This window comes from Diospyros lotus, chromosome 3, assembly GCF_014633365.1.
Source record: "Diospyros lotus cultivar Yz01 chromosome 3, ASM1463336v1, whole genome shotgun sequence".
NCBI lineage: Eukaryota > Viridiplantae > Streptophyta > Magnoliopsida > Ericales > Ebenaceae > Diospyros > Diospyros lotus.
The window spans coordinates 6,666,404-6,691,888 of record NC_068340.1 but is presented as its reverse complement, the minus strand read 5'-3'; the positions used below and the strand labels follow the sequence as shown (position 1 = coordinate 6,691,888).

Here is a 25,485-nt window from a genome sequence, read left to right as displayed (position 1 = left end):
TTTGCATATGCCCTTTGATTTCATTCAGATTATACTAGAACCTTGCAATTTACATTTTATTACACTTGAGACAATTTAGTCATACATGGCCCTACATCTTTGAAATTTATGCAAATGTGAAGTTTTATATGTATTACATTAAAATCCATATTTTTGGCAAAAATACATATATAGCCATATCATTGTTTATTATAACTTGGGATTACTGCTTTTACGTGATCTCCCGCCGCTCATGCCTTTAATTTCGGCATAAAAGATAAATCACAGGTAGAAGTTTTGCCTCACTGTGCAGGATAAGAAATTAAATTCACGATCTACTAGTGTGAATCATAACTTATCGTGGTCCAACCACTTTAACAATACATGGGGGCATTGACATTATCTATTATAACTTAATAAATAAATGAGAGGATAAATTGTTATCAAATGAGTAATTAGCATTTCGTCCCAAACCAAATGGCCTAAGTTCGCTTCATGAATAGTTTAAAATGTGTTTGTCTCTTTATTGATTTTTTTTTATTTGTAAGAAAATAGTAAAATTTGGTTTTAAAAATAAACAAAATGCAATTACAATAGTTAATTAAAGAATTGTAGACATAACTAATGAGAAGATGTTTAATGTGGTATTAGAATTTAATAACAATATGCCATGTGTTTTCTTTTTCACATTTGAAACTATTTATATTTAGTTGACAATTAAAATTATATAACAGAAAATTCACGCAAGATGTAGTTAGAAAAAGACGCTTTTTAATTATTAAAGTTTTATTCATCCTAGTTATTATGATACTAAAATTTGTTTATTTACATTATTCTATTTTAATTTTAATTTTTATGTTTTCAAAATTGATTAAATTATGGAAATAAGGTTGTTTTGAAGAACTGGAAAATAGAGAAAGAATGGAAGGGAATATTCCAAGGGTAGAAAAAAAAAGTACGGAGAAAGGGTAAAGTGAAGAAAATGATGGGAAAATTTAACTTAACCACAGTTTAAATCCAACTCACCGTCTAACCACGTCTCAACCAAACACGTGCCTTGCCCAACGAACGGTGCAGATTACGGGGCAGAAATGAATCCAACGGCTTAACTCACATACATTGATCTCCACCGTTTATCGACCGAGCTGGGGCTAGGTTCTCTCTTTCTCTCCTCTCTCTCTTCTCGCGTTCTGCTTTCGATTGTTCGATGGAGATGGAGTATGCGACGGAGTTTCCCCGTAATTACATGGATCGCCGCCCAAGGAAGCGCCCGAGGGTAGGCTGGGACGTATCTCATACTCCAAAGGTAAAGTCTTCATATTAGATTTCCTATTGTTTTGTCTCTGTTAGGTTGGATAGAAAGAACGTGTTTTAAGAAAGTGAAGTTTTTGTAGAAGGAATTTGGTTTTGGATTTGATGTTTTCTGAGATGGAACTGTTTGATTTCTGATTTGAACGAACTGTTTGATATGGAAACTTTGATATGTGTGAATTGCTCATTTTCTCTTTAGTTTTGTCGCAATTAATTGTGAGTCGCACCTGGCAATTCACTGCAGCTTCATTGTAATGCTAGTAACTTTTCCAGATTTTTCCAAGCGAAAAAAAACAAAACAAAACAAACAAACAAACATTTTCAGATTTTTACCCTGAATTTTATCGCTATCCGTGATAAGACACTGGGAAGGAAGAAGATATTTCCTTTAATATGAAAATATGGTGGAGAAAAAATATTTGCTAAGCCTAGTCGATTATGGGCACCTGTAAAAGAAAACAAAGTTCTGAGCCTTTTTTTGTTAAGTATTATTTCTGAATTGCACACTGAATTAAGTTGAATATTCTAGTTTTGCTCCTTAATTTCCAGTAATTCTATTACGGATGCTTAAATATGGTTTGATTAAATAGGGTTGCTTAAATATACTTCAGTCCTTATGTATTATTCTATCTCGGATTTAAAATCTCTGAGATGCAGGGCATTCCTGTGTAACCAGGAACATCTTCTGCATGGACTCTACTATCTTAAATAGTTATTTTATCTGTTGCTGTGATTATGTGTATTTGGTAATGGGCTTCTATCAGTTTATTTTAGTTTCTAAAAGTAATATTCATCAGGATATACCTCTTCATGCTGAGCATCTTCCTCAATTGGTGATAAAAGTCTCTCTCACTTAATTAAGACCCGTTCCCAGTCATTTTCAGTTTTAAGTGATAGATGATCATGCTTTGTTAACCACATTTAATTGAAAAAACCATATATGTGTTTATTTGTATGCACGTAATTTATGTTGTCAAAAGAAGTCTCATGTTTGTTGTTGTTTTGACCTGCAAGAATGAAGATGGCTGGGTTCTATTTATTTTGACAAAAGTTTATTGAATTGTAATGGCAAAATTCTTTGATTAAAAGGAGTAGCTAGGCACAATGGGAACTATTTACTTGGAAACTTGGGTTTTCGGTTTTCTGATAAATAGAAAATTCCATATATTTGCTGGAAAATCTGTACACAATATTGTTTCTCTTAGTTCACATTTTCATGATGGTCATTTAAAAATTTTGGCTAATGGTCTTTTTGGATTTTCTTTACTTTGCTGATATTGTGGCAATATGTTGGAAAAAATAACACTATTAGTGGAGGAAGAGATTCTTTTCTTGAAATATATATTTTTTTAGTGGAGTATGAATGGATGCTGTGTGTAGGCCCATTCAGGAATATATAGTGAGCAAGATGTTGGAAATTTGACAAGCTTTGGACATTCAAGGGTACTCTCAGACCATGCTAGTCTATTTGTAAAGGGATTGGCTCAAAAAGGCTCTCCCCCATGGCGAGATGATGACAAAGATGGGCATTACATGTTTGAGCTTGGAGAGAATTTAACACCCCGCTGTAATTTCACTTTGTCACTGTTAAAGACATCTTTGGGTTCTCAGCATTTCTGTTATGCATGTTACTGATTCTCCATGTTTGACTTTTACTATCAAGTACTTCTTTATTCAAAATGCACTGAAAATTTTGAATGTTTGTTTGTTTTTTATGCCACTCAATGTTTATCTGCAAAGTATTCCGGTTTTTAAATTAATTGTGTTTTACACTGAGGTGATTACCATTTAACAAATGGAGTTTCTGTTTCTTTCTAGTGAAAAATATCATTTTAGCAACGTATATCAAAAGCAGTGGAACTTCCCAGAATCTTGATGTGAAGCATGGAAAATCTTCTGTGCTTGGGCATTAAGATCAACTTCAGTGCTGTTGGTTTTATTTCTGTTTACAATAGGCGATGCCAACCAAGTGCAAAGCTCCTTTTATAAAACAGAATAATTCCTTCAATTTCTTTTCATTTATTTAATTTATTTTTCTTTTTTTATGTGTTTTTGAATTTGTTTAGTTCAAATGAGTACAACAAACTTAATATGTTTACTGTAAATTGTTTTATCAATTTGGCCTAACTATCTCATTACTTCATTACCTTATTCTCTTTGGTTCTATACTTGCAGACAAGATCCTCAGAAAAATTGGTGAAGGTTAGCCTTATTACTTGTTTCAGGCACTCAAATCAAATTTCAATCCAAAAGAAACCACAACAGCACCGATTTCTCCTTATATGTATTCCTATTTTACAGGTACGTTTGGTCAGGTTCTGGAGTGCTGGGATAGGGAAGCTAAGGAGATGGTTGCAATAAAAGTCATTAGAAGCATTAAGAAGTATCGTGAAGCAGCGAAGGTAGAAGTAGATGTGCTTCAGTTGCTTGGGAGACATGATAGAATTGGCAGCCGGTTAGTATGATCTCACACGTGACTTCTTGATGCTATTTCTTTGCTAAGGGTTATTAGCTTGTTTCTTTGGATTTTACTCCCTCTAAAAGTCAATGCATTTGTGGTTAAATGTGTTTATTCTTTGCAGTTGCGTTCAAATAAGGAACTGGTTTGACTATCGTAACCATATTTGTATCGTAAGTATAATATTGATTTATGGTAGCATGCATGATTTCCCCAACTTTACAAATTTCTTGGGGATTAAGACTTGTCGATGAATTTAAATGATCTTAACAGGTCTTTGAGAAGCTTGGACCAAGCTTATTCGATTTTCTTCGGAAAAACAATTATCGCCCATTTCCAGTTGATCTAGTCCGAGAGATTGCAAGACAACTATTGGAGTGTGTAGCCTGTGTGTAGTCAATACATCTGCTTTTTCTTAATTTTCTAGAAATTGACCGCAAATAAGCACCTAAACTTTAACATTTTTACCTCTTTGGGAATTACTTCCCCCCCCCCCCCCCCCCCCACCCCTACTAAATGTGTATCTCAATTTGCCTTTTCTGATGAATTACATCACATTTCCTGTTTCGTGATGGTAAAAGGATGAGTGTCTTTAAATACTTCCAATTGCAAAACTTGGAGTGCTTATGCCAGGAATTATTTTAAATATTGCAGTTATGCATGATATGCGCCTCATCCACACAGACTTGAAACCCGAGAACATACTTTTTGTTTCACCAGACTATGTGAAAGTTCCTGACTACAAGGTACTTCTTTCTCTAATTCACTACAACTTCAACCATGAAATGCATGTCTACAAGGTACTTTATGTTGCAAGAACAGGTTGGATCCTGGTCACTGAAAGATGGATATTATCTTAAGAGATTGCCAAAGTCCAGTGCTATTAAGGTTATCGATTTTGGTAGCACAGCATATGAGCGTCAAGATCATAACTATATCATTTCTACTAGGCATTATCGTGCACCTGAGGTTATTCTTGGTATTCCAACTGCCTCTTATTTGTTATATTGAAAGTTACATGGGTCTACTTCAATTTCCCTTTCTTGAACATTTTGGTATAAATTAATGGGACAGGCTTATTTTTTTCTCCTTTGCAGGTCTTGGATGGAGCTATCCCTCTGATATATGGAGTGTTGGTTGTATATTGGTGGAATTATGCTCAGTATGTACAATGCCTCAGTTTATTTAGCCTGCAGATTGAATTGACACCTGACAAGTTATAAAGAAATCCTTTTGCTAAACATGTTATATCCAGGGAGAAGCTTTGTTCCAGACACACGAGAACTTGGAGCACCTGGCCATGATGGAGAGGGTTTTGGGTCCAATACCTCAGCACATGTTGAAAAGCGTAGAGTGTGTACCCCTATCCACAAGTGTTGTGTTATTCCTTTATTCATCAGTTCCTAATTTCTTCTTTGTGGTGCTGACTGTTGGTCCAGCCGACATGCTGAGAAGTATGTCAGAAGAGGCAAGTTGGAATGGCCAGAGGGTGCGACCTCCAGGGAGAGCATCAAAGCCGTTTTGAAGCTACCCCGTCTTCAGGTATTTGTAGTATGTGGTCATCACAACATACCCTTTTCCGCCCCCTCCCCCCTATATATTAATGTTAATTTCATTATTTGTGATTGGCAGAATCTAATAATGCATCATGTGGATCATTCTGCTGGAGATCTCATAGACCTCTTGCAAGGTCTCCTCAGGTTTGACCCTTCCATCCGAATGACAGCTTATGAAGCCCTGAGACACCCTTTCTTTACCGGAGAGTATCAGAGGAGGTATTAAGAAGAGTACATGGAGATGCTTTATTGATACTGGTGACCCCTGCTCTTGAGATGGATGTTGCCTGTTAGGTGGGGATGATTTGGTTTGGCCTAGGGGAATATTTTGGAAAAGGCTGGCCTGGTGTTTGTGTAAAGAGAAGCAATCTTCTCGATCGTTCAAGCACTGTGACCTAGAATTGCCCGTTTTCAGCATGTGAAATTCTGGGTTCAAATGTCTTTGTTGTGTTACCCAACCTTGAGAGGGAGTTTACCAATTACCAGAGTTTATAATGTAATTTGTTTTACTTACCTCGTGGAATGAACGGAAGGAAGGCTTTGCCTACCGTGGCACACCTATTGTTCTATCCCAAGCCCATTCTTAGCATTGATTAATAGCCATAGCCATAGCTTTCTGTTATTGCCTAGTTCCAAGCCAAACCCCACTGATGATCTAATAAGTCTAATCAACAAAGGGGTCATGGAAGAGCAATATGACAAATATCAAGATTGGTGAGTTATTTAACTATGAGAGTAATATTAGCCAGTATTTGCAATACAACAGAGGGGGCCAGTAATAATTAATTCATTAGAAAACGAAAATGGAAGCGCATGTGTACTTGTGATGGTTTTGTTGTGACATGAACAAGTTGTTGGGATGAGATTGACAGGGAATTAAGTCCCCTTCAGAGGCAAGCGTAGACGAGACAAGAACGAAAAGAACAAGATTTATTAACCCACATTGTGGGATCATTGCAATGAGCCCAACCAGGCAAAGACACCCTTGTGAACATTATTCTAAGATGGGGGTGTGTCTGAATAACGACCATGTGGAAGAAGTCTCAAGTAACTTGGTTTCCATCCATCTAGCCTCCATTCTTGACTTTCAGAGCTTGGATTTTCCTTGTTTTTCTTGAGATGGGGATGATGCAAAATTCTACAATTGACAGTAGACTGAAGAAGGGACAGTACAATCATTCATTCATTAGCTAGGGGCACCCACGCGTTATCTTATGCTAGAAGGAAGCCAAGGACGGACTTTATTTAGCTCTTCGATTAGTTCCAAATATGTTGTTTATAACTTTGATTTTTTGGGGGTATTTAAATTTAATTTAAAATATCAAGACAAGACCCTCTCTCAACGCAATCACCTCTTACTAAACTGTAACTTGTGAGATGATTTAGATCACTGGCTTTTGTCGAGTATGAGGTCAGCCGGCGGCCGGTAGTATACTTCCTTGGCCAACTGCTTTAGTCCCATATACGTCCATGGATTTGGATATAATAATTTAAATTATATGTGCAGTGGAAGGAAGGATTATCACAAGGAGCTTAATTGCTTTATAGAAAGTGACATTTACACAAAGTATTATAGGAATAATATGGCCCCAATATATTCTTTTATAAACTTGTTTTACTATAATAAGATAAGAAAAGTTTTTCAATTTTTAGTTTTTTTTTTTAATATCTTTGTTAAATTTTAACATATCTTAAATATTATAGATATTAAAAAATGACTCATATATTCTTTAATACATTTTAAAAAATTTAACAAATAATTTAATAAAAATTTTAAAATATTTTTCAATCTTATCTTGATATATTTTTATCTTATTCATTATAAACGTTATTTTAATAATAGTTCATGCATATAATATTGTTACTTTTATATCATTTTCATCAATGCTTTTAATATAAAATTATACAAAAAAAAAAAAAGTATTCTTTTTAATGTAAACAGGTGTAGATATTGTCATCTAGTCGGCAAATGGCATCAAGTTGCAATTCTATTTATGTATTGGTCAATTACATTTTGCAAATTGCTTCTGAAGCTTTGACCGAGCTATCCAGACTCCAGTCCATGGTCAAAAATTCAACAATGAGTTTTGCGCTCTCTCTCTCTCTCTCTTACTTAATTTGGTAATAGAGTTTTTTTTTTATTAACACACCATTACAATCACCCCTCTTGTTCGGTCCCATGATTTCAATAAGAGATATAAATCAGAAAATCTAACAATCAGTTTCTATTCCTAATCTCTCTCCGTTGACGCGAGGGCAATCTGATAATTTTTTAATTTTCAGAATAATCCCTGTATGTTGAGTTTTCTTCCCTGATTAGGGTTCGAACACAGCATCTGAGGGCCCAAATAGCAATATCCCAATGATTCTTTCTTTGCCAACTGATCTACGTCAGCAACTTTACTTTTATTTAGTATGAATTTGAATTAATACAACAACCTCATTGACTATTTTTCTAAAAACGGAAGGATAATAAAAATAACATTTAAAATTGAGGAAATTTCAATAGCCACCCACTAGGAAGCATTAAAAATTAAGATTATTTTGTCCTTAGAAGCTCTCCCAATCTCTCTAAATTAATTATGTACACAAATTTTATTTGACAAAAAATATATTCAAACTCTAATTTTAAACTAAAAATATTTTATTTGAATAAAACATATTTTTAGATTTCAAAATTATGTTTTAATTGTAAAAATATTTTTAATTTTTTATATTTTCTAATTATTAAGAGTGAGAAATCTCGCTTAGATTTCACTTAGGGTGCGTTTGATAGACATGGAAAATGAGGGTGGAATTCATTATCTATCTAAATTCCAGAAAATTCTATCAAACAGCTTTTCAATTTCATGAAATTCGAATTCCATTTTAGTTCAAAAAGTGAATATTTTCCTTGAAATCAAAGAATTGAAATTTCTAGGAGTTGGGGTGAGAATTGGAATTCCATGAAATTAGAATTTCACCCTCATTTCTCAACTTTATCAAACGCACCCTTAGAGACCCAAATTCATGCTTGATTTAGAAATAAACCCAGTTGTTAGAGAGAAATGTTAGTACTACGACTATTATAGAAGAAGAAGACGAAATGTTATTACTACGACTATTATAGAAGAAGACGAAGAAGATAGGAAAAATGCTATTAAAAGGGTGAGAGATTAAGAAATAGAAATGGGGAATTGGAAGGGGAATAATTGAGGATAGTTTGGGCATTTTAAAGTTTTTTAACCACTATTATTTAATAATAAACGAACAAATGTTGTAAGATTTATGAAGTTAAGGATACTAGTCCCTTTTTACATCAAATTTCAAGAGTGTCTAACTGTATTTTATCGTTTATAAAATATAATTAACATCTCGCATTCATTTTATTTTATTACTTTGAACAACATATAAGAATTTAGAATAAAATAAAATTTGAAGTAATTTTCTTAAAATAATATCATGCTATTTCCTTTCGTCTACTTCTCATTTTTGCTAAATTAAGATTAAAATATTAACTTAATGTCACATTTTCAATAAACTAGCAAATATCGTATTTTATTTCTCGTGAATCTTAAAAATTATTTTCCGTATTTTATTTCTTATTTAAATTCAGTATTAGCGCGATTAAATAGGAATCAAGCCCATTACGATGGGTTCAAAATGCTATATTTCTTAACCATCGTGTTATTAAGTTATCATTTTGAATATTCCTTTCACCCAATTTTAGTCATACGGAGTTATACCTATATTATGGAATTTTCTTTAGAATTTTTTTTGTATTATATATTCTTCATTTATTTAAAAATAAAATGTTTTATATTGAAAAATAATTTTCATATAAAATATTTATAGACAAAGAATTATTATGTCTATAAACAAATTTCATTGGTGTGGCGTTGAATGTTGAATGGTCTTCCTTTGAATGAAGAATGAAAGATAAATATAATATTTATAGGTGAATGTGTGTATATTAGATTGTATGTATATGTATATAATGGGGTCAAAGATTAAGCATGAGTAATTTGTGGGGTAAATGATGAGGTGGCAGTTTGACTGATTCTGTTGGGTCAAAAACTGGCCAACCTCACCCACCACCCAGCCTCCTTCTTCTTCAACCTGTCCTTGTCGTTGGTCCACCAGACCTGACCACCCGTTCACTCAAACTCTCTCTCTCAAACGCAGGCTTTGAATGGTTAATTTGTTTGAATATCGATTCAATGCATTCCCATGTTCTAGGTTTTTCAAATGTCTGATGCTGCTGCTGCATATAACAAACAAACTACCAATCTTCTTCTACTCCTTCAAGTAAGTCTTATCCTAAAAAGCCTATCTTTTCTTAATTTCCTCTAGCTTTTAATGCACTTTCCTCTTTCTTTTTGGCCGTTTACGTTGAATCTTTGTCCCACGCAGGCCTCTGTTCATGTTTTACACGGTTATCGTTGTGTTTGATTTCTTCTTCTCTTCCCTATCTCTCTCTTTCCCTCTCTAGAACATGCACAAAGAAAGATAGCGGGTGACAGGGTCAAAATTCAATGGTTTTAGTTGAGAATCAGTCATAAAGAAATCAGAAATTCCAATCTCGTCTGTAGCTGTTGTCCAAGACGCTAAATTGATTGCTTCCATGGCCTTTCGAAGAACTATCCTCAGTTGGGTGTCCTTGATTTCGTAGAATTTAACTGAGAGATTTGGGAGATGTCTGGGGATCAACCACCACCAGAAAAGGGCCGGCCCTCCGGCGCCACCGGTAGCGGTGTTAACCGGAAAAACTATTTACGGTCGGTTTCTTGGACGGATAGGTCGCCAAGAACGCCTAACCCTAGGCCGCCACAATCAAACCCCAAGTCGAGATTATGCCTTCCACCATTGCAACCCCTTTCAATCTCCAAAAGGAGCTTTGAAGAATGGCCTAGAGCTGGCTCTGATGATCTTGGAATTTGGCCTCAAGCTCCAACGCCCGGTGCAAACCCAAATTCAGAACAGCCAGGGAGAGAATTTCAATTCAAGAAGGAAAAGCTTGCGTTTTTCGACAAGGAGTGTTCGAGGATTGTTGATCATGTATACCTAGGGAGTGAGTCGGTTGCCAAGAACCGTGAGGTTCTTGCCAAGAATGGGATAACCCATGTGTTGAATTGTGTTGGTTTTGTTTGCCCGGAGTACTTCAAGAACGATCTTGTGTACAACACACTTTGGCTTCAGGACAGCCCTTCTGAGGATATCACAAGTATACTGTTTGATGTGTTTGATTACTTCGAGGATGTTCGGGAGCAGGGCGGGCGGGTTCTTGTCCACTGTTGCCAGGGCGTGTCGCGATCAACCTCCCTGGTTATTGCCTACCTCATGTGGAAGGAGAGGCAGAGCTTTGATGATGCATTTCAATATGTGAAGGCTGCAAGAGGGGTCACCAATCCGAATATGGGTTTTGCTTGCCAACTGATGTTGTGCCGGAACCGGGTACTAGCCTTTCTGGCGAGCCCGAATTCTGTGCTGAGGATGTATCGCATGGCACCTCACTCCCCGTATGATCCCCTTCATCTTGTACCAAAAATGTTAAGCCAGCCAGACGCCCGTGTTCTGGATTCTCGGGGAGCATTCATCATTCATGTCCCTTCGGCTGTATATGTCTGGATTGGGAGGCACTGTGTCTCGGCAATATCGGATAATGCGAGGACTGCTGCCTATCAGGTAATCAGGTATGAAATGGCTCAGGGACCGGTTGTTACCATCAAAGAAGGCGAAGAGCCACCTGAATTTTGGGATGCCCTTACAGACGACGGACAACCCCTAGCAGCAGATGGTTGTGCAGAATTGGAGACCAAAGAGAAAGAAGACAGGTTGTCGGTCCAACCTGACAGACCCTCTGCTGATAGTTGGCCAGGTATTGGTGAAAGGAAAGTTAATTCGTACGACATGGATTTTGAAATGTTCTACAAGGCGCTTGCCGGTGGGGTTGTTCCACCTTTACCATTGTCAGGAGCTAGATCTGAGACTCGTCTTCCTGCTAGAGCGAGTGGATGGGGTAGATTGAGAAGGAAATTTACAAGTGGAATTATGAAAGAATTTATCGGTGCATCTAAGTCCAGTTGTAATGCTTCTCCATCAAGTCATTCACCGGAGACAGCCAAAGGTTATAGCAAAATTGACTATCGTGCTTCTCTGATCAATCCTCCATCTCCTTCAAGCACTAGATATGGCTATCCTGCTTCTCTGATCAATCCTCCATCTCCTTCAAGCAAAATTGACTATCGAGCTTCTCTGATCAATCCTCCATCTCCTTCAAGCACTAGATATGGCTATCCTGCTACTCTGATCAATCCTCCATCTCCTTCGAGCAAAATTGACTATCGTGCTTCTCTGATCAATCCTCCATCTCCTTCAAGCACTAGATGTGGCTCACCGGATGTCTTCTTCAGTTCTCCGGCTAGCAGCCCAACTGGGAAAAAGGATATCCAGAAAGAAGAAAAACACTCTGGGCATCACATCGATCCTTTGTCTTCACCAACCACTAGTTGCAGTTCAGTAGATTCTTTTTCTTCGTATCTTGTGAGTAGCCCAAAGTTCAGTTCTAAATCTCCATCACTTTCACCTTCAACCTCCGATTATTCCAGTTCGTTCACTTTCTCCCCCTCATCTTCTAAGTGGTCTGACTTGTCGTATTTATCATCTCTGTCTTCCCCTTCTGGATTAGACTCTTTAGATCTGTATCCTGCCAATGATGCTTCCTTGGAAGAAAATTATGCTTCACCTTGTAAAGGAAAAGTGTTTCCTAGAAACCAGGCTTCAATGGAGGCAAATCATTCCTTCCCATGTAAAGGAACTATCCCATCCATTGCAGAGCGAAGAGGAAGTAATCCCCCACCTCGTATGATGCTATCTTCAGTCGACGAAACGCCTCAAGCTCCAAGGCGCCTAGTAAACTCATGGTCATTTGCTCTAACAGATTTAGAGGACGATCTTCCAATGGATGTTGACTGCAGCCACAGTGAGGAAGAAATCTTCTATCAACTGAATAGAGAAGAGTCCATGCCTGATGCTGACATAGTTGATGCTACCAATGAGATACAGAATTGTATTGAAAATAGAGAAGATAATATATTTCAGATTCCATCAAGTTAATCCCTTTGAAGCAGGTATGTTACATCTTGATACTTGAAATATCTCTATTTCCTGTTTCTTAGCATTGCAATAGATGTGCCCATGTAGATTTCTTAACTTTATTTTCATCACAGATTTTTGGTAGAACTATGATATTATCCTAATCCGATTGTCTACTAGCAGCCACACCTAGTGGGATTAATTCTACGACCATATATATAGGTTATGCTGTTAGATGCAAGAACTAAACTCTAAACCTAATTCCCATGGATGCACAGATCGTCAGAGAAAGCATTACCATGGACATATGGATCGTCGGAGAAATCGAGGAGCGAGAGCCGCTTACAAAGCATCTGAAATGGTTCTTGGACACCAAACAGGGGAAAGATTTGTTCACTCCCCATAATCCTTTACCCCCATTGGTTCCGGTGCAGCTTCTCAAGATTATTTGGCATCCCAAGCAATATGAAGCACAATTCTGGTCTGCTCGTGTGATGTATCCAGAGAATTTGATTTGTTGTTGGGGCAAAAACTTGTACAGAAGAGAAACCAGCTACATTGCTACCAGTAGAATGCAGAGTATACAAGTGTGATCTAGATGAAGAATTAAACTGCAAGCAAGCTCTTCTATTACATTGTCATTTATATAGCTTCTTTGATATCCAGCATCAAAACGTCTTATTCTTTCTACTTTTAAGCCCGAAGCGTACATGCTTCACGGGAATTCTCCACAATTTTGCAATATTCTCATGGGATGGTTTAAAGGAAGCCCGCTTAAGTTTCCTTCTTGTTCTTGTACCTGACATAATAATGCTAACAGGCCATCTCAAAGTTCAAACAAACAACTGAAATAACGCAGAAGCAAGTTCCATTTGCCCATTAGATACATTCCAGCCCAGAAAATTTTTCAACCGCACTGAATTGAGGAGACTGATAAGACAAACATGGGTTCCAGCCCACAAACCCACAAAATTTTCAGCTGAAAATACTAAATACATTCCATGGAGGTAGATGGGGGCAATTTTCTAGTTTAAGGGTCCCAACTTACATATTCATAAACCTAGACATGGGGTTGCCATTGTTATATATCCTTCCTTGCTCTTAGAATAGCCATTGTTGGGCCAAGTGCACTGCCTCTCATGGCTCTGTATGACCATGATTTCCTACCACTGCTAGAACTCTCTTTACCCCAACCATTTTCCTTAACCAACTCTGTTTTCTTGGCACTTAGAGCCTGGCTGAGTTCATCCCACACATTTATTTCTCCTTCTTCTGCACAGTTGATAATCACATGAATATATTACATATATATCTAGTAGTTTCCACTCAACAGGAAGGATGGGAAAAGATCCAACTGTCAGACGGAGACAGTTACCTGGTGTAGAAGTAAGCGTGTGTTTGTCATTATTCCCAGGCGCATCACTTGATGAGGCAATATCATTGCCAACTGGACCGTCATTAACCCAGCCAGTTACTACTTTCGAAAGATCTGACTGGCCATGCTTGACAATCCGTGCATCAATGAGTAATGAAAAATCTACCTGAAGAGGATTAAATAAAATTATGCATTTTCACTAAGAAGCAGAATTTGTTTTCTGCTAGGCAAAAGCCAAAGTTAATACACGTTACATCTTCAGTTTTGTTGTTAATCAGCAATTAACACAAGGAGAGGAATAGAAATGAAAGAGAATAATTCATGATTTATACCTCTAAAGATCCATCTTCCCCATAGAGAGAGTTTTCTGATGGTGGTTCGCTTGCATCTTCATCTGGTTTCTGTAAATGTATTGGATATTCTGGAACTGGTGTGAGCAGGACTCTATTGGATTTAGCATCATACCATGATGTTTTCCCAACCTAAAGTGAAAAGGGAAACGTTAACAACTTTCTGTATTTGCCTAACATCTTTCAGAATCACATGCTATCAAAGCCATACTCGGTAAGAGGAAAGCTCGGGTGTCCAGGTTGACGATAACTCAATTAGACGATATGCAATCACATCACCTTCCTGCAAATTGATAGTAAAATATTTAACGCCATCAGCTATCAGGTTGGTGAATATGGCTACATTAAAATGTCATCTGGGATACTGAGTGTTGATCAAATTATCAAGGAAGAATCTAAGCAAATCATGCAGTTTTGTTAGGAGGGAAGGACCTCCCCAGAGTTTTAACAAATGAAAGGCCATGTACTGATAAAAGGCAATCCAAGGAGAATGCACGCACTTATAAATATATAAATATTATATATATATATGCAGAAAGAGAAATTTTGTAGACGTACCTTAGGCAAACCAGTAAATGATGCAAGCTTATCAAATTCAATGGGATCATTTATAGGCTTCATTTTTTTGGTAGTTGTTTTCGTATAATGTTCATTGTTGGAAACTTTATCGTCATTCCTCCAGAATGAAACTTTTTCTTTACCCCATTGTTGACCCTTTTTCTTGCTGGTAATTCCATTCCACTGAAATGGATCCTGAAGCTTGATTCCCTTTTTCTTGCTGGCAATTCCACTCCATTGAAATGCTTCCTGAAGAATGATTTGGGAAGAACATTTTGTTGAGAGCAAAGTTAAAAACACATAACTGACAAATGAAAAGCCTTCACACATGTCCAAATAAATAAACAGATCTTTATCAGGTTATCAGCCTTGATGGAGCTGTTTCTGTCTAAATGCAAACAGAAGATGCATGTACCTTTATTATTTTGTTATTCTGTTAAGATATTGATGCATTTATCACTGAGAAATGTGTTTATCTATTCTCATGATCTAGTGAAATAAGGGGAACTGTCCAGGAAAAAGGAAATAACAAGTGAGGTAACATTTAACAAAGGTTAACCGAAATTGAGTCCAAAAAACAAAATGTCATGCTGGAATATTGCAGGGACAGAGGACCAAAAGATACTCCACAAAAAGATGCATCTAAATTTGCTTTTGCTAAAACCATTTCCATTCATATTATGCACAAATCAATATTTATAATGAGGAAACAGCATCAGCCACATTTGGGAGATCTTTTACACAATAAATTCGTGTTGTACATATATAAGCTTTCACTTAGAAGACAACTAGATATGAAGGAAGGTAAACTGCATGGAGGCTCTTCAGTATGACCATAATGGGAAACAATCAATCATGAAGAAGGAGATGATGAAACATACCACTGAAGGTTGGTTTCGCTGGACAGTCTGGTCTGCATCCAATAGAAGAGCTTCGATATATTAGAAAATCTGTGGTGATATGGCATGTATGTAGCTCTAGGACCTTAAAATCATTAGACAAATTAATGCAATAGAGACAGTTCATCGGCATGACCCTGTCCACATGATACAATTAGAATTACTGAAGACCTCCCAGTGCAAATCTTTTACTAGTCCCTGGGGTACCAATGCGTCAAGGTTTAAACACCACTCTTTCTAAGCTCTCGAGTCCTTTACTCTTAATGAGAGGAGACCATATGCAGCCATCCACCATATACAGTAACTCACCCCACGAAAGAGAGCCAAATAAGCTCTCATACCATTTACAAAACTGTGGAGCACTTCATTGTGCCAGTTAAAATCAATTTCTGAGGATATGCCCAATACTCAACTCCCAAGAATCTTTATCCAATGAATAGAATATTCATAATGCACTCAAAAACTGAGTTTTAAAGGATCGACTAGGTTAATTGACAAACTTTGACAAGAAAATTACTCAGGACAACAGTACCATATGATGCATACTATATACCATCTTCATGTAGACTAATCTATATGAATTTTGTACCAGATAATTTTTATCCAAAACATATCCCTTGTAAGTCTCTCTCTCTCTCTCTCTCTCTCTGAGTTTTTACAGAATAGGAAATCAAGCCAAGATGTTTAAAAGAAAATGATGAAATAAAACACCAACAGCCCAAGGTGATTAAAGGGGAGAGGCTTTGGTGTGTGATTAAGGAATTAAATCTCACAGTTCCAGTATCATTCACCTCGACCGTCCCCTCTGCCTCTGGTGTTGAAAGAAATTATAAAGAGAACACAGGCAATGGCCATAATTGGTTCTTTTAGTCACTAGAAAATTATAATGGTGTGATAATTCCGGCCAGTTGATCATACACTTTTCACATTACTTCTAACAATGCCAAAGCTCACCTAATTAAAGATATATTTTTTTGTATGTCTACTAAATCTAAATGGCATAATCAGGTCAATCAACTAAACCAAATTGCATCTAAACAAAACACATTGGGAGGGGGGTGAGGGCTCACCCTCCTGCAGAGGTTCAAAGCGAATATGTCCTGGCCTAATCACAATGGGAACAATCTCATCATCTGAAACAATCTTGTCATCTGCTTCACTATTTTGGTTTTGATGATGATGTTCAACGGACTTCTTAAGAATACCCTTTTCAGGAGATTGCATTTGATTTTGCTGCATTTTAGACGCTGCAAGCTGTGAAAAACACAGGTTTTTATTAAGGGGGAAGAGGGATGAAGCTTCATTTAAACAAAGAAAAGGCTTTATGAGTCCTGGGTTCAAAATACCTCTTTCTCAGCTGCTTTTATTTCCCGCAGCCATATCCTTGAGGCCCTTTTCCTCCGGGAACTTCTAGAACCCTGACATTAATGATAAAAGAAGAATTAGCTTAACTCTAGATTGATATATGTAAAGAACCAGAAAGTAATCTATTAGAAGCAGAAAAAAGGAATATCACAGAGCAGCATCAAAGGTTTTGAAGATGTCACATAGTATAGTTCTTCAACTCGAGGAGAAATAAAGATCACAGTCATACATGCATGGTTGCCCAATCATGCAGAATAAAAGAATAGCACTATTTTCTGATGATAAGTTATAAGAATGATGTAAATTTAAAAATTTAATGATACAGCTTTCAGAAAAGGAGTTCCAAATGATATAGTTACAGCATACAGCATTGTTGATGTAGCAAGGAATAATGCAGGCACGCCTGAATTGTAAACACATCAACATTCAATCATTTAAAAAGAAAAGTCATTAAGTAAAATCAGATACACAAGTCAGAACCACAAAGACATCTCACAACCTTCCATGAGAATGAAACATGAGAACAGGAAACTATTGCTGATCAAGGCAGTACAAATCTACAGATAAAGAAGTTCATATAACTATATTATCTTCCTACTTATAACATAACAGCCACAGTTTCAAGAATAGAAATAATAAATAGCAGAAAGTAACTTTTATATGGATGGACAAACAACTTGATACAAAACAAAATTTCTTATTTCGCTAGTAGTAAATCATTAAAAGATGCCAACGAGACCAAACTTGATATAACACCAAGTTACTTTGAAAGTAATGTTATTTTGAATGATCAGCTTTATCCATCAGTGACATTGTAATGAGGTGTTGCATTAAACAGCCTTATTGCATTTGTATCACAGCTTTAGCCATTCAGAAAAGACCTTGTGACTACACAACAAAGACCGATAATTCAGATATGGAGAGGCATATTACTTTCAAAAAGGCTAAAAATAATTAAAGTACTATAGTCATTCCAAACCTTCCTATCTACATGGGATGTCCCAGGTACATCAGCACATCCAGCATTGTTCTCTTCAAGCTCAACAGACCTACAAAATATGAATTAATAAGAATGGCCCATCAGATAGAGAGTGATGGAGACAAAGGGAGACTCAAGATATTATGCTAATAGATGCATATTGCACATACTCCAAACATGTACATAGCAAAAACGTAAGTAAATAAAGTAACAATGTGTTGCTGTGTTGCACCTACAGAAAAAATGAGAAGCTTAAATGGAAAGAGTGAGTCAAACTGATATTGTTTGCACATTATCAAGATAAACAAGACCTTGATGATCAATGCCACTTAAAGAACTTCAAAGAGAAACCAGTACTCTTACAAGGCTCCATAACCTGGCTGGAAGTCTTTAGCTATAATAATTCATATATGCTATAAATTATTTGTCTGAGTGAAACAGAAAACAGGTGTGATTGTGTTCATGCATGGATAAGCATGCACAATGGAGAATTGCTTGTAAGATTTCCATTTCATTTAGACTCTACAGTTTAAAAAGATAAAAATACTGCAACTTCAGATTGGCTGCATGACAAAAGCTAACACAACTCAGCAAAATTCTTACTAAAGATAATCCTGCCTATCCACAAACCAAAAACATATATGAGGGGGGAAAAAATAGAGCATATCATAAATGGAGTCCACTAGTCCAGTGACAACTCAAAACATAAAACAAAAAAGAGCTCAATTAAAATTGTTTTGGTTCGTCAATACGAAGCATATCACTGCCAAATCTAGCTCACAAAAAACATAATAAATGAACAAGTTGATAACCAACAATAGACAATGTGCAACCAAGCACCGCATCACAAACAAAGGCTAAAGAATCTAGGCAACTTACTCCTTTGGACTAGGCAAAGATTCACAGATGTCATTATTAATCTTGGCTCTTGTAGGAGTAATCTCTGTCTTTGGTCTGCTCTTTACATCAGATATTTTCTTCTTCTTGTCAATCCTCTTTGCACGGTGCAGTTCACAGCCAGCCTGCTCTATGTGAAACTCATTATTATTATCTTGAGGATCCACGTGAAGTTTTTTCTTCTTCCTGTGATTCACAGTTTGAATTAAGCCCGGAAAATGCTCCCAAAAAAAAAAAAAAAACAATTAACAGCAAGCATCAGTTGAATACTCGGAGACTGTAAAAGGCTAAGAGGTTGACAAATTAAATAACGGTAATTTGATGGGCAGATAAAGCTAACTTGCAACATAACAGATGAATGCTCCTCGTAAAACAGTAATGTTTGGGTTAATGGACATAAAATTGAATGAAAATAAGGAGCAAGTGTGAGGAGGGTTGTGAAACTTTTGGAAATACCTTGCAAGGGAACGTTAAGATCAGGTAAAATTTAAGTCCAGCATTACTAGAGGTCTTTTGAGTGGTAAACCTGAGGATGTTTCCTTTAGAAATGAATTTGAATATCAAATGTGATCCAAAAAATATATCTTTTGTGTGCCTGCAAACTGTGTGAAGAATTTAAAGATGGATTATATGAGAAAGAAATCTATTTTAATGGTGCTATACGGGCCAGTAGACAGGAAATTGGTGAATCACTAGCTTATCCTTTAAGAGTGGATAGGAAGATGTTTCCTTGTGGTTCTTTTTGTTTCTTGTAGTATTTTTCCATTCTAATACTCTATCTGAGAGTTATCAGTATTTATCAAATCTCCTCCTATCCAATGGAAGGTTATTAGATCAAACAACAATGATATTGTTGAGAACAAGATGGTTTTTCCTGGATGAAATGAAACTGGATTCATGTAACAGGAGAAAGATTTCCCATTCCTTAGCTCAAAAGGTAAGCAGCCATGAAAGAGGGATTAAGTGGAACAAAATTGACTGAGTGGTAGAATCATGCGAACATTTCTTTTTCTACATTTTGGACCTTAGCTCCATGGAACAATATGATACGGCTGAAACGTGGAAGAACTGAAATCTTAAATCAAAACACTATGTATTGATGGTATGAACTGCCTAAACAAGAATTCTTAACAATGAACATCCAGTTCAAATATTTACAACCAAGAAATATTGGATTCTCTTTCAAATAGGCCCTGAAAGGAGAAGGAAGGCTGGCATGCCAACAGGTGTCTATTATTGAATTCACCCTACCTGATAGTACCCATCTGGGGAATGTCTAGTGCCAAAGTCACTGAATGGGTAAGTTGTTAATCCATAAAATTGGCTATGTACTTTATTTGCTTTGTTACGAGCAGGCATTTTCCACGGGTTTTTAGCTGGTTGATACACTTCTTGTTGAGTGGAATTATTCTGAGGAAAAAATTAAGAGAAGAAAAACCATAGAATGCGGTGCCTATTATGCTTAAGGCAATGTACAGACGAGAAAACTAATCAGCAATCCTCCATAATTACTGCAGTTATTATGCATTTCTCTGGTGCTCCATAAACATAATTAGTCCAAGGTTGGAAGAAGGGTTGTAAAACGTACTTAGAGCTCTGGCGTTTCTCTGCTGCTTTTCTTTTCTTCGAAACCACGTTTCCGCCATGTGAACTCTCCACATGTAATGCATCCTGTGACTGTCTGTCTTCCTCTTGTTCAGGTTCACTTTGGTAACCACCAGCCTCCTTTTCAAACTCCTCACTTGCTAAAAGAGGCATACCAGTGAGCACAGGCTGCTTCTCTACAATTTCATCTTCCACAACTAAATTTGCTCCACCATCTTCCTGGACAATCCTAGATAGCGTTTTCCCCTTCCTTTCGACTCTGATATACAGATATAGGATAAAATTACATGAATTACTTTGACTAAGAAAAAATGGTATCAGAATGATCTCAAAGTCCAAGTTTAAACCCACTTAATTTCATCTTTATCCTTTAGAATACTTGTTGACTCAAATGGCGGCAACACAAAGCCATCCATCTGCAAGAAAACAATAAAAGTGCTCCCAACGTAAATCCAAAGTTCAAAAAGCAAAACAAAGGAAGTTGAGCTAACAGAGCCTTCTAAAATGGAATGATCAAGGTTTATCTAAATTGAAATTGCTTTAAAAATTTTAACTTAAAAAAGCACTGTTCAAAACTTGTGGAAGTCCAGAAAGAGATTGGCAACGAAGAAAGTTAAGACATTTTCGGGAAAGTAGACAATTTTTTTTCCTAATAATATTGTAAAAGGTAACGGAAATGAAAACGAGGAAACAAAAAACTCCTTTGATTTCAAAGAATGGTAAAAGAAACTAACAGGATAACTATTATTTCTGACAGGAGAAAATCAAGGAGAGTGAATTGGAACACAAATACTGCATTAGAACTAGAATTATTCATGCTAAAGGAAAATGAAACTACTTGCACGTCAACATTCTTTATCGATAATAAACGAAAAAATTGTTACCCAACCAATGTCATTTCAATTTTTTCTTACTCCCTGACTCAGAACAGGAAAATAAACAGATTCATCTCCAGTTCCTGGATTAGTCCCATCCTTCCCTGCCACTTCTATTTGCCCCCACAAATCCCAGTTCCAAAGGCATAATATTTCTTTCCTTCCCTCCCCAACTCAAGAAGCAAACAAGAATTGCTAAAAGTGCTAAAAATCACTTCGAAATAACCGGGGGAACAACAAAAAAGTACCAGTGGCAATATCATAGGGTGATTTCGAGCTCCATCGACATGCAACCTAATACTAACAATCGCATCACTTGTGCAAAGATAAGCTACATAATCTGAGATAGTTTGAAACTAGGGCGTAGATATCGAATTACAGAGAGGATAACGCCATTAGGGCAAGAGTGATGGAGGTCGAAAGCGTGGAGGAGATGGGAGGATAGATCGGAGACGGTTTCGAGCAGAGGCTGAAGGAGAATCCAGCTTCGCTTTAGTCCTTCCGATCTCTGCGATTTGCTCAGAATGTGGCGATCTAAGAACTCGACCCGAAGTCTCACTCTCCCCATCTTCCATCAAACAGAGCGATCGAAGAGAGAGAGAGAGAGAGAGAGAGAGAGACTGGTGATTCTACACAGCCAACGCCTTTGTAAAACCCTCGGTATAAACCTCGAAACTCGGATTCTTCACACATTTATGCATAACACCCTCAATATTCCAAAATTTGCATATACTTCTCTCTTATTTTTGAACTTCTCTCACAGTTGGCCCCTTGTCGTATCATAAATTCCAGTAAAACCCTGATCGCTATTCTAAGTACAGTAGATTTTTATTAATTTTTAAGAATAACATTTAGTAAATTATAAAATATAATTTTTTTAATGAGATTCATAATTAATCGTAAATTATTTATTTTTATAATCATTATATCTCTTCATAATAATTATATTACTTTTCAATATAGTTATTTAATATTTTGTAGCCATTTTAAATATCTATAGCACAATAATAAAATCTTAATCAAATATTTATTACTTATTTTTAACTTTTTAAATAAATAAACAAAATATTGACAGTAAAAATGAAATAGTGCAAAATCAAGTTATGAGATACCCTGAACTAAACACAAAACCAATCTCAGACGCAAGCAATAAAAAAACAAGCAGTAATGCAAACCATATAAAAAGAAAAACACGATAAGTAACAAAAGAAATGCCAAGCAAAAAATATATACTTAAAAAATCAAAATCATCACTATATATACTAGCTAGACATCTATCAACACTGAACCAAATTTAACCTATAAAAAAAATAGGAAACGATAGAAAATAGAGTCTTATCTTACTATCTCGACAGATCTAGTATGCCATCTAATGCTTTGAACAAACAATGTCTTATAAGCATTGTTAGTTTTATTCTCAATATAAGAAATAAATCATGGTATATAGTGTAATATCCAAGAAATTAGGATTATTTAAAAATAAGCGTTTTATTAGAAAAATAAAATTTCGGGGAAGACTGGCATCTAAATAGCCCGAAAAATTGACCAAATCGACTGTAGGGAGTGCCCTCGAGCTGAGATGCCAAAAAAAAATGATATGACAGTGATGATTATTTTGAGACATGATTTATAGCATCGAAAGAAATCGAATCAGGAACGATTTTTGGTACAGCTAAAATGCAGCTGCCATTTAGGCTGCAAAATCGAAATGTTATAGACGACTTCCAGGAAGTCAATAGAAGCTTGATTGGGCTTCAATTTTTCATAAGGAACAACCCTTCAGTGGTTTCAGGAAAAAACAAAAGGATTTATGGCCAAAATGAAGATTCGAGCCTAAGTGTAATTTCTTAATTTTACTGGAGAGAGGTCAAACTGACATTTTTTCAGAATCTTCGAGGATGAAATGGAAAGTATAGAACTTGTAGGTCGCAATAGCTCTATTGAGAAGCTTAGGAACTTCAAGGAAAGACCAAAAGTTCAAAATAAGAAGAAATTAGGGTTAAAGTGCAATTTTGTAAAATTACACAAAGAGCAATTTTGTCATGGCCGACCAAGCTTCCTTCACCATCTCCCATCACCGAATTTGGTGGCGAAATACTCAAGAAAATAGCCTAGGATGCTCTTGGGTCGAGCCTAGGCCTTGTTGTTGGCAGAAATAGCCAATTTTTTAACCGAAAGTAGTCGAAAGATTGGGCCACTGAAATTGACTTTTGAGGGCTGTCTTCGAGGATTTTGGATCGTTATGGGGGCAGGAGAGGCCTCAAGGAGGTTGGATCGAGCAACCATGGGCATTTGGAGGCTCGGGATTACCTATAAATAGAGGTTTTTGAATTGGCCGAATGAAGTGAAAAATTAAACTCTAAAATTCGAGAGTTTGGGAAAAATTGAGAGTAATAGATAAGAGGCTTTTGTTCCTTATGTCCAGATGATCATTTTTGTGAAATTTGAGCAATTTTCGTTGAGAGACGAAAGAGATATGGAGTTTCGACGAAAAAATGAGATTCATCAGAAAATGAGCTTGAGCAGTCTGAAAATGGTTCGGTTTGTGGGATTTTAAGCTATTATCTGGTAGAGGGCAAAAAGAGGAAGTCATAGGTTCAAACGGGAGGCAAAACGGAGCTCAAACGAATGAGATATGGCCAAAAAAACCAGAGTTGGTCGGAATCTCACCGAAGAAGATGACTGACGCTTGCAGTGCATGCACTAGCTGGCTGGGCCCCGCGAGTGGGCGCGCCCAAGCTCCAAAAATTCTGAAATTTTTTTTACTAAAATCCTCTAAAATTAAGCTTTAGATGCCTATGCAAAAATATTTGGATTTGGAATTCTTGATATCTCGATTTTCACACCAAAAAGCTTCATTTTGTGTGAAAATGCAACATCCGGGTAAGTTCAGTATTTTTCCTTTGAAGTTCATTGGATATTATGATTTTTTGTGAAAAAAGATTCAAGAAAATAGTCTTGAGGGTATTTATTGGGATTTTTAGAAGGCAAAATGAAAAAAAATGAAGGAAAAATGAAAGAAATTGGAATATTGATATATTTAGTGATTAAATATGCTTTTTATGATTTATGTGCTCTAGGAAAAGTGGTTGGTGCAACTTTTGAGAGTTGACACGAAAATCGAGGTTGGGCACGCATATTGAGGTGATGCACACTTTTTGAGAAATTCAAGTTTATCTCTAAATGTGAGTTGTCATATCCTAAGTATGGTTTTATGAATAGTTTTATCCCAAGAACTTATATTTATGATATGATTGCTTATAAATGCATGATATTTATGAATGCTATGATCGTTTTGTCATATTGCATGGAAGGTCGTGTTGTTGAATGGCATGATATTATTGGCATATTGATATTTGTACATGAGAATGGAATGTCACCCTAAGAGTGTAGCCGTAATTCCCCAAGGGAAATTGATAGAATAACGTTAGGATTATTTTGCCGGAGGTGCCAAGATTCTGCCTAAGATTCCGTGTCGGGCTTGTGGGCCAGAAAAGTTACACTAGGGAAAATTTTTATTCATGTTATTGTATCATGCATCCATATATATGTTTTGGACCCTCACTAGAAGTTTTATCTTCTAATGGGTTATGCCCTTGGAATATTCAAACATTCTAGTTAGGATTTGCAGCTATGGCAAGGGAATGATTGATGACATGGCCGATGGTTTTGGAGAGTTGTTCGGGTATATTCTCCTTCGTGAGGATTCATGACATGTTCTTAGAAGATTATACTATATTGATGATCATGTATAATCGTTACGGTTTAATGTATTCTTGAGGAATCATCGAAATGTATCTAAGGTGCTTAGTTATTATCTCTTGATGTTAAGTCTCCATGTATTTAAGTATTTAATGATATGATGGTACTGATTCTTATATTATTATAAAGTGAATTGATTATGTACTATATCAGGTTTTGATTTTTAAGCTTCTGCATTTATGATGACTATTTGTCTTAACTTATTGATTTTTATTTAGTATGCTGGGAAGGTAAAACGAGATTGTCGGGAAATGGTTTATATTGAAAAAAAAAAATTTCCAAAATTCCTAAGCTATTTAGCGCTCGGAAAAAGCGGGGCGTTACATATAGGACTAACCAATAAGAAATCTGCTAAAGCTTCTTCCTATTCCAAAAAGAAATCGCCTATAAAAATCCCTACCTTCAACTATGCCATAACCTAGAAAATTTATATTGCCGCAAA

At 36.3% G+C, this 25,485-nt stretch overlaps 3 protein-coding genes across 8 annotated transcripts; 2 read left to right on the top strand and 1 right to left on the bottom strand.

Moving 5' to 3' along the window:
* The first annotated feature begins 1,107 nt into the window (after positions 1-1,107).
* Positions 1,108-5,873, top strand: LOC127797612 (serine/threonine-protein kinase AFC2-like). Of its 4 annotated transcripts, XM_052330653.1 has the most exons (12): positions 1,108-1,285; positions 2,671-2,857; positions 3,466-3,492; positions 3,592-3,745; positions 3,873-3,921; positions 4,022-4,136; positions 4,403-4,494; positions 4,571-4,727; positions 4,846-4,910; positions 5,004-5,101; positions 5,188-5,290; positions 5,381-5,873. In XM_052330653.1, the coding sequence occupies exons 1-12, from the start codon at positions 1,187-1,189 to the stop codon at positions 5,528-5,530; spliced, it is 1,296 nt and encodes a 431-aa protein (XP_052186613.1). In that variant the 5' UTR covers positions 1,108-1,186; the 3' UTR covers positions 5,531-5,873. The 4 variants fall into 4 exon arrangements, with proteins under 4 accessions (XP_052186613.1, XP_052186614.1, XP_052186615.1 ...); XM_052330654.1 differs by lacking the exon at positions 2,671-2,857 and having other exon boundaries at positions 1,136-1,285; XM_052330655.1 differs by lacking the exons at positions 1,108-1,285; positions 3,873-3,921; positions 4,022-4,136 and having other exon boundaries at positions 1,294-3,492.
* A 3,555-nt stretch (positions 5,874-9,428) lies between these two features.
* On the top strand, positions 9,429-13,068 carry LOC127796793 (protein-tyrosine-phosphatase MKP1-like). 2 transcript variants are annotated; one of them, XM_052329188.1, is made up of 3 exons: positions 9,429-9,591; positions 9,697-12,413; positions 12,657-13,068. In XM_052329188.1, exon 2 carries the CDS (start codon positions 9,979-9,981, stop codon positions 12,397-12,399), a length of 2,421 nt encoding a protein of 806 aa, XP_052185148.1. In that variant the 5' UTR covers positions 9,429-9,591; positions 9,697-9,978; the 3' UTR covers positions 12,400-12,413; positions 12,657-13,068. The 2 variants fall into 2 exon arrangements, with proteins under 2 accessions (XP_052185148.1, XP_052185149.1); XM_052329189.1 differs by having other exon boundaries at positions 9,437-9,591; positions 9,776-12,413.
* Positions 13,069-13,229: 161 nt separating this feature from the next.
* Positions 13,230-21,918, bottom strand: LOC127796794 (coilin). Of its 2 annotated transcripts, none has more exons than XM_052329190.1 (13): positions 21,661-21,918; positions 20,758-20,822; positions 20,390-20,665; positions 18,784-18,987; positions 17,905-17,974; positions 16,907-16,978; positions 16,631-16,814; positions 15,543-15,574; positions 14,662-14,910; positions 14,315-14,386; positions 14,086-14,235; positions 13,754-13,919; positions 13,230-13,650 (listed from the first exon to the last, which is right to left on the bottom strand). In XM_052329190.1, the coding sequence occupies exons 1-13, from the start codon at positions 21,847-21,849 to the stop codon at positions 13,460-13,462; spliced, it is 1,920 nt and encodes a 639-aa protein (XP_052185150.1). In that variant the 5' UTR covers positions 21,850-21,918; the 3' UTR covers positions 13,230-13,459. The 2 variants fall into 2 exon arrangements, with proteins under 2 accessions (XP_052185150.1, XP_052185151.1); XM_052329191.1 differs by having other exon boundaries at positions 21,530-21,663.
* Positions 21,919-25,485: the final 3,567 nt, after the last annotated feature.

Excerpts from the sequence above, each read along its gene's own strand:
- LOC127797612 (XM_052330653.1), top strand. The coding sequence starts at position 1,187 with ATGGAGATGGAGTATGCGACGGAGTTTCCCCGTAATTACATGGATCGC. Across the intron at positions 4,495-4,570 it reads TGAAAGTTCCTGACTACAAG|GTTGGATCCTGGTCACTGAA; the intron begins GTACTTCTTTCT and ends TTGCAAGAACAG. Across the intron at positions 4,911-5,003 it reads TATTGGTGGAATTATGCTCA|GGAGAAGCTTTGTTCCAGAC; the intron begins GTATGTACAATG and ends TGTTATATCCAG.
- LOC127796794 (XM_052329190.1), bottom strand. The coding sequence starts at position 21,849 with ATGGGGAGAGTGAGACTTCGGGTCGAGTTCTTAGATCGCCACATTCTG. Across the intron at positions 17,975-18,783 it reads TCTTTGCCTAGTCCAAAGGA|GTCTGTTGAGCTTGAAGAGA; the intron begins GTAAGTTGCCTA and ends CATATTTTGTAG. Across the intron at positions 16,979-17,904 it reads CATCCCATGTAGATAGGAAG|GGTTCTAGAAGTTCCCGGAG; the intron begins GTTTGGAATGAC and ends CATTAATGTCAG.
- LOC127796793 (XM_052329188.1), top strand. The coding sequence starts at position 9,979 with ATGTCTGGGGATCAACCACCACCAGAAAAGGGCCGGCCCTCCGGCGCC.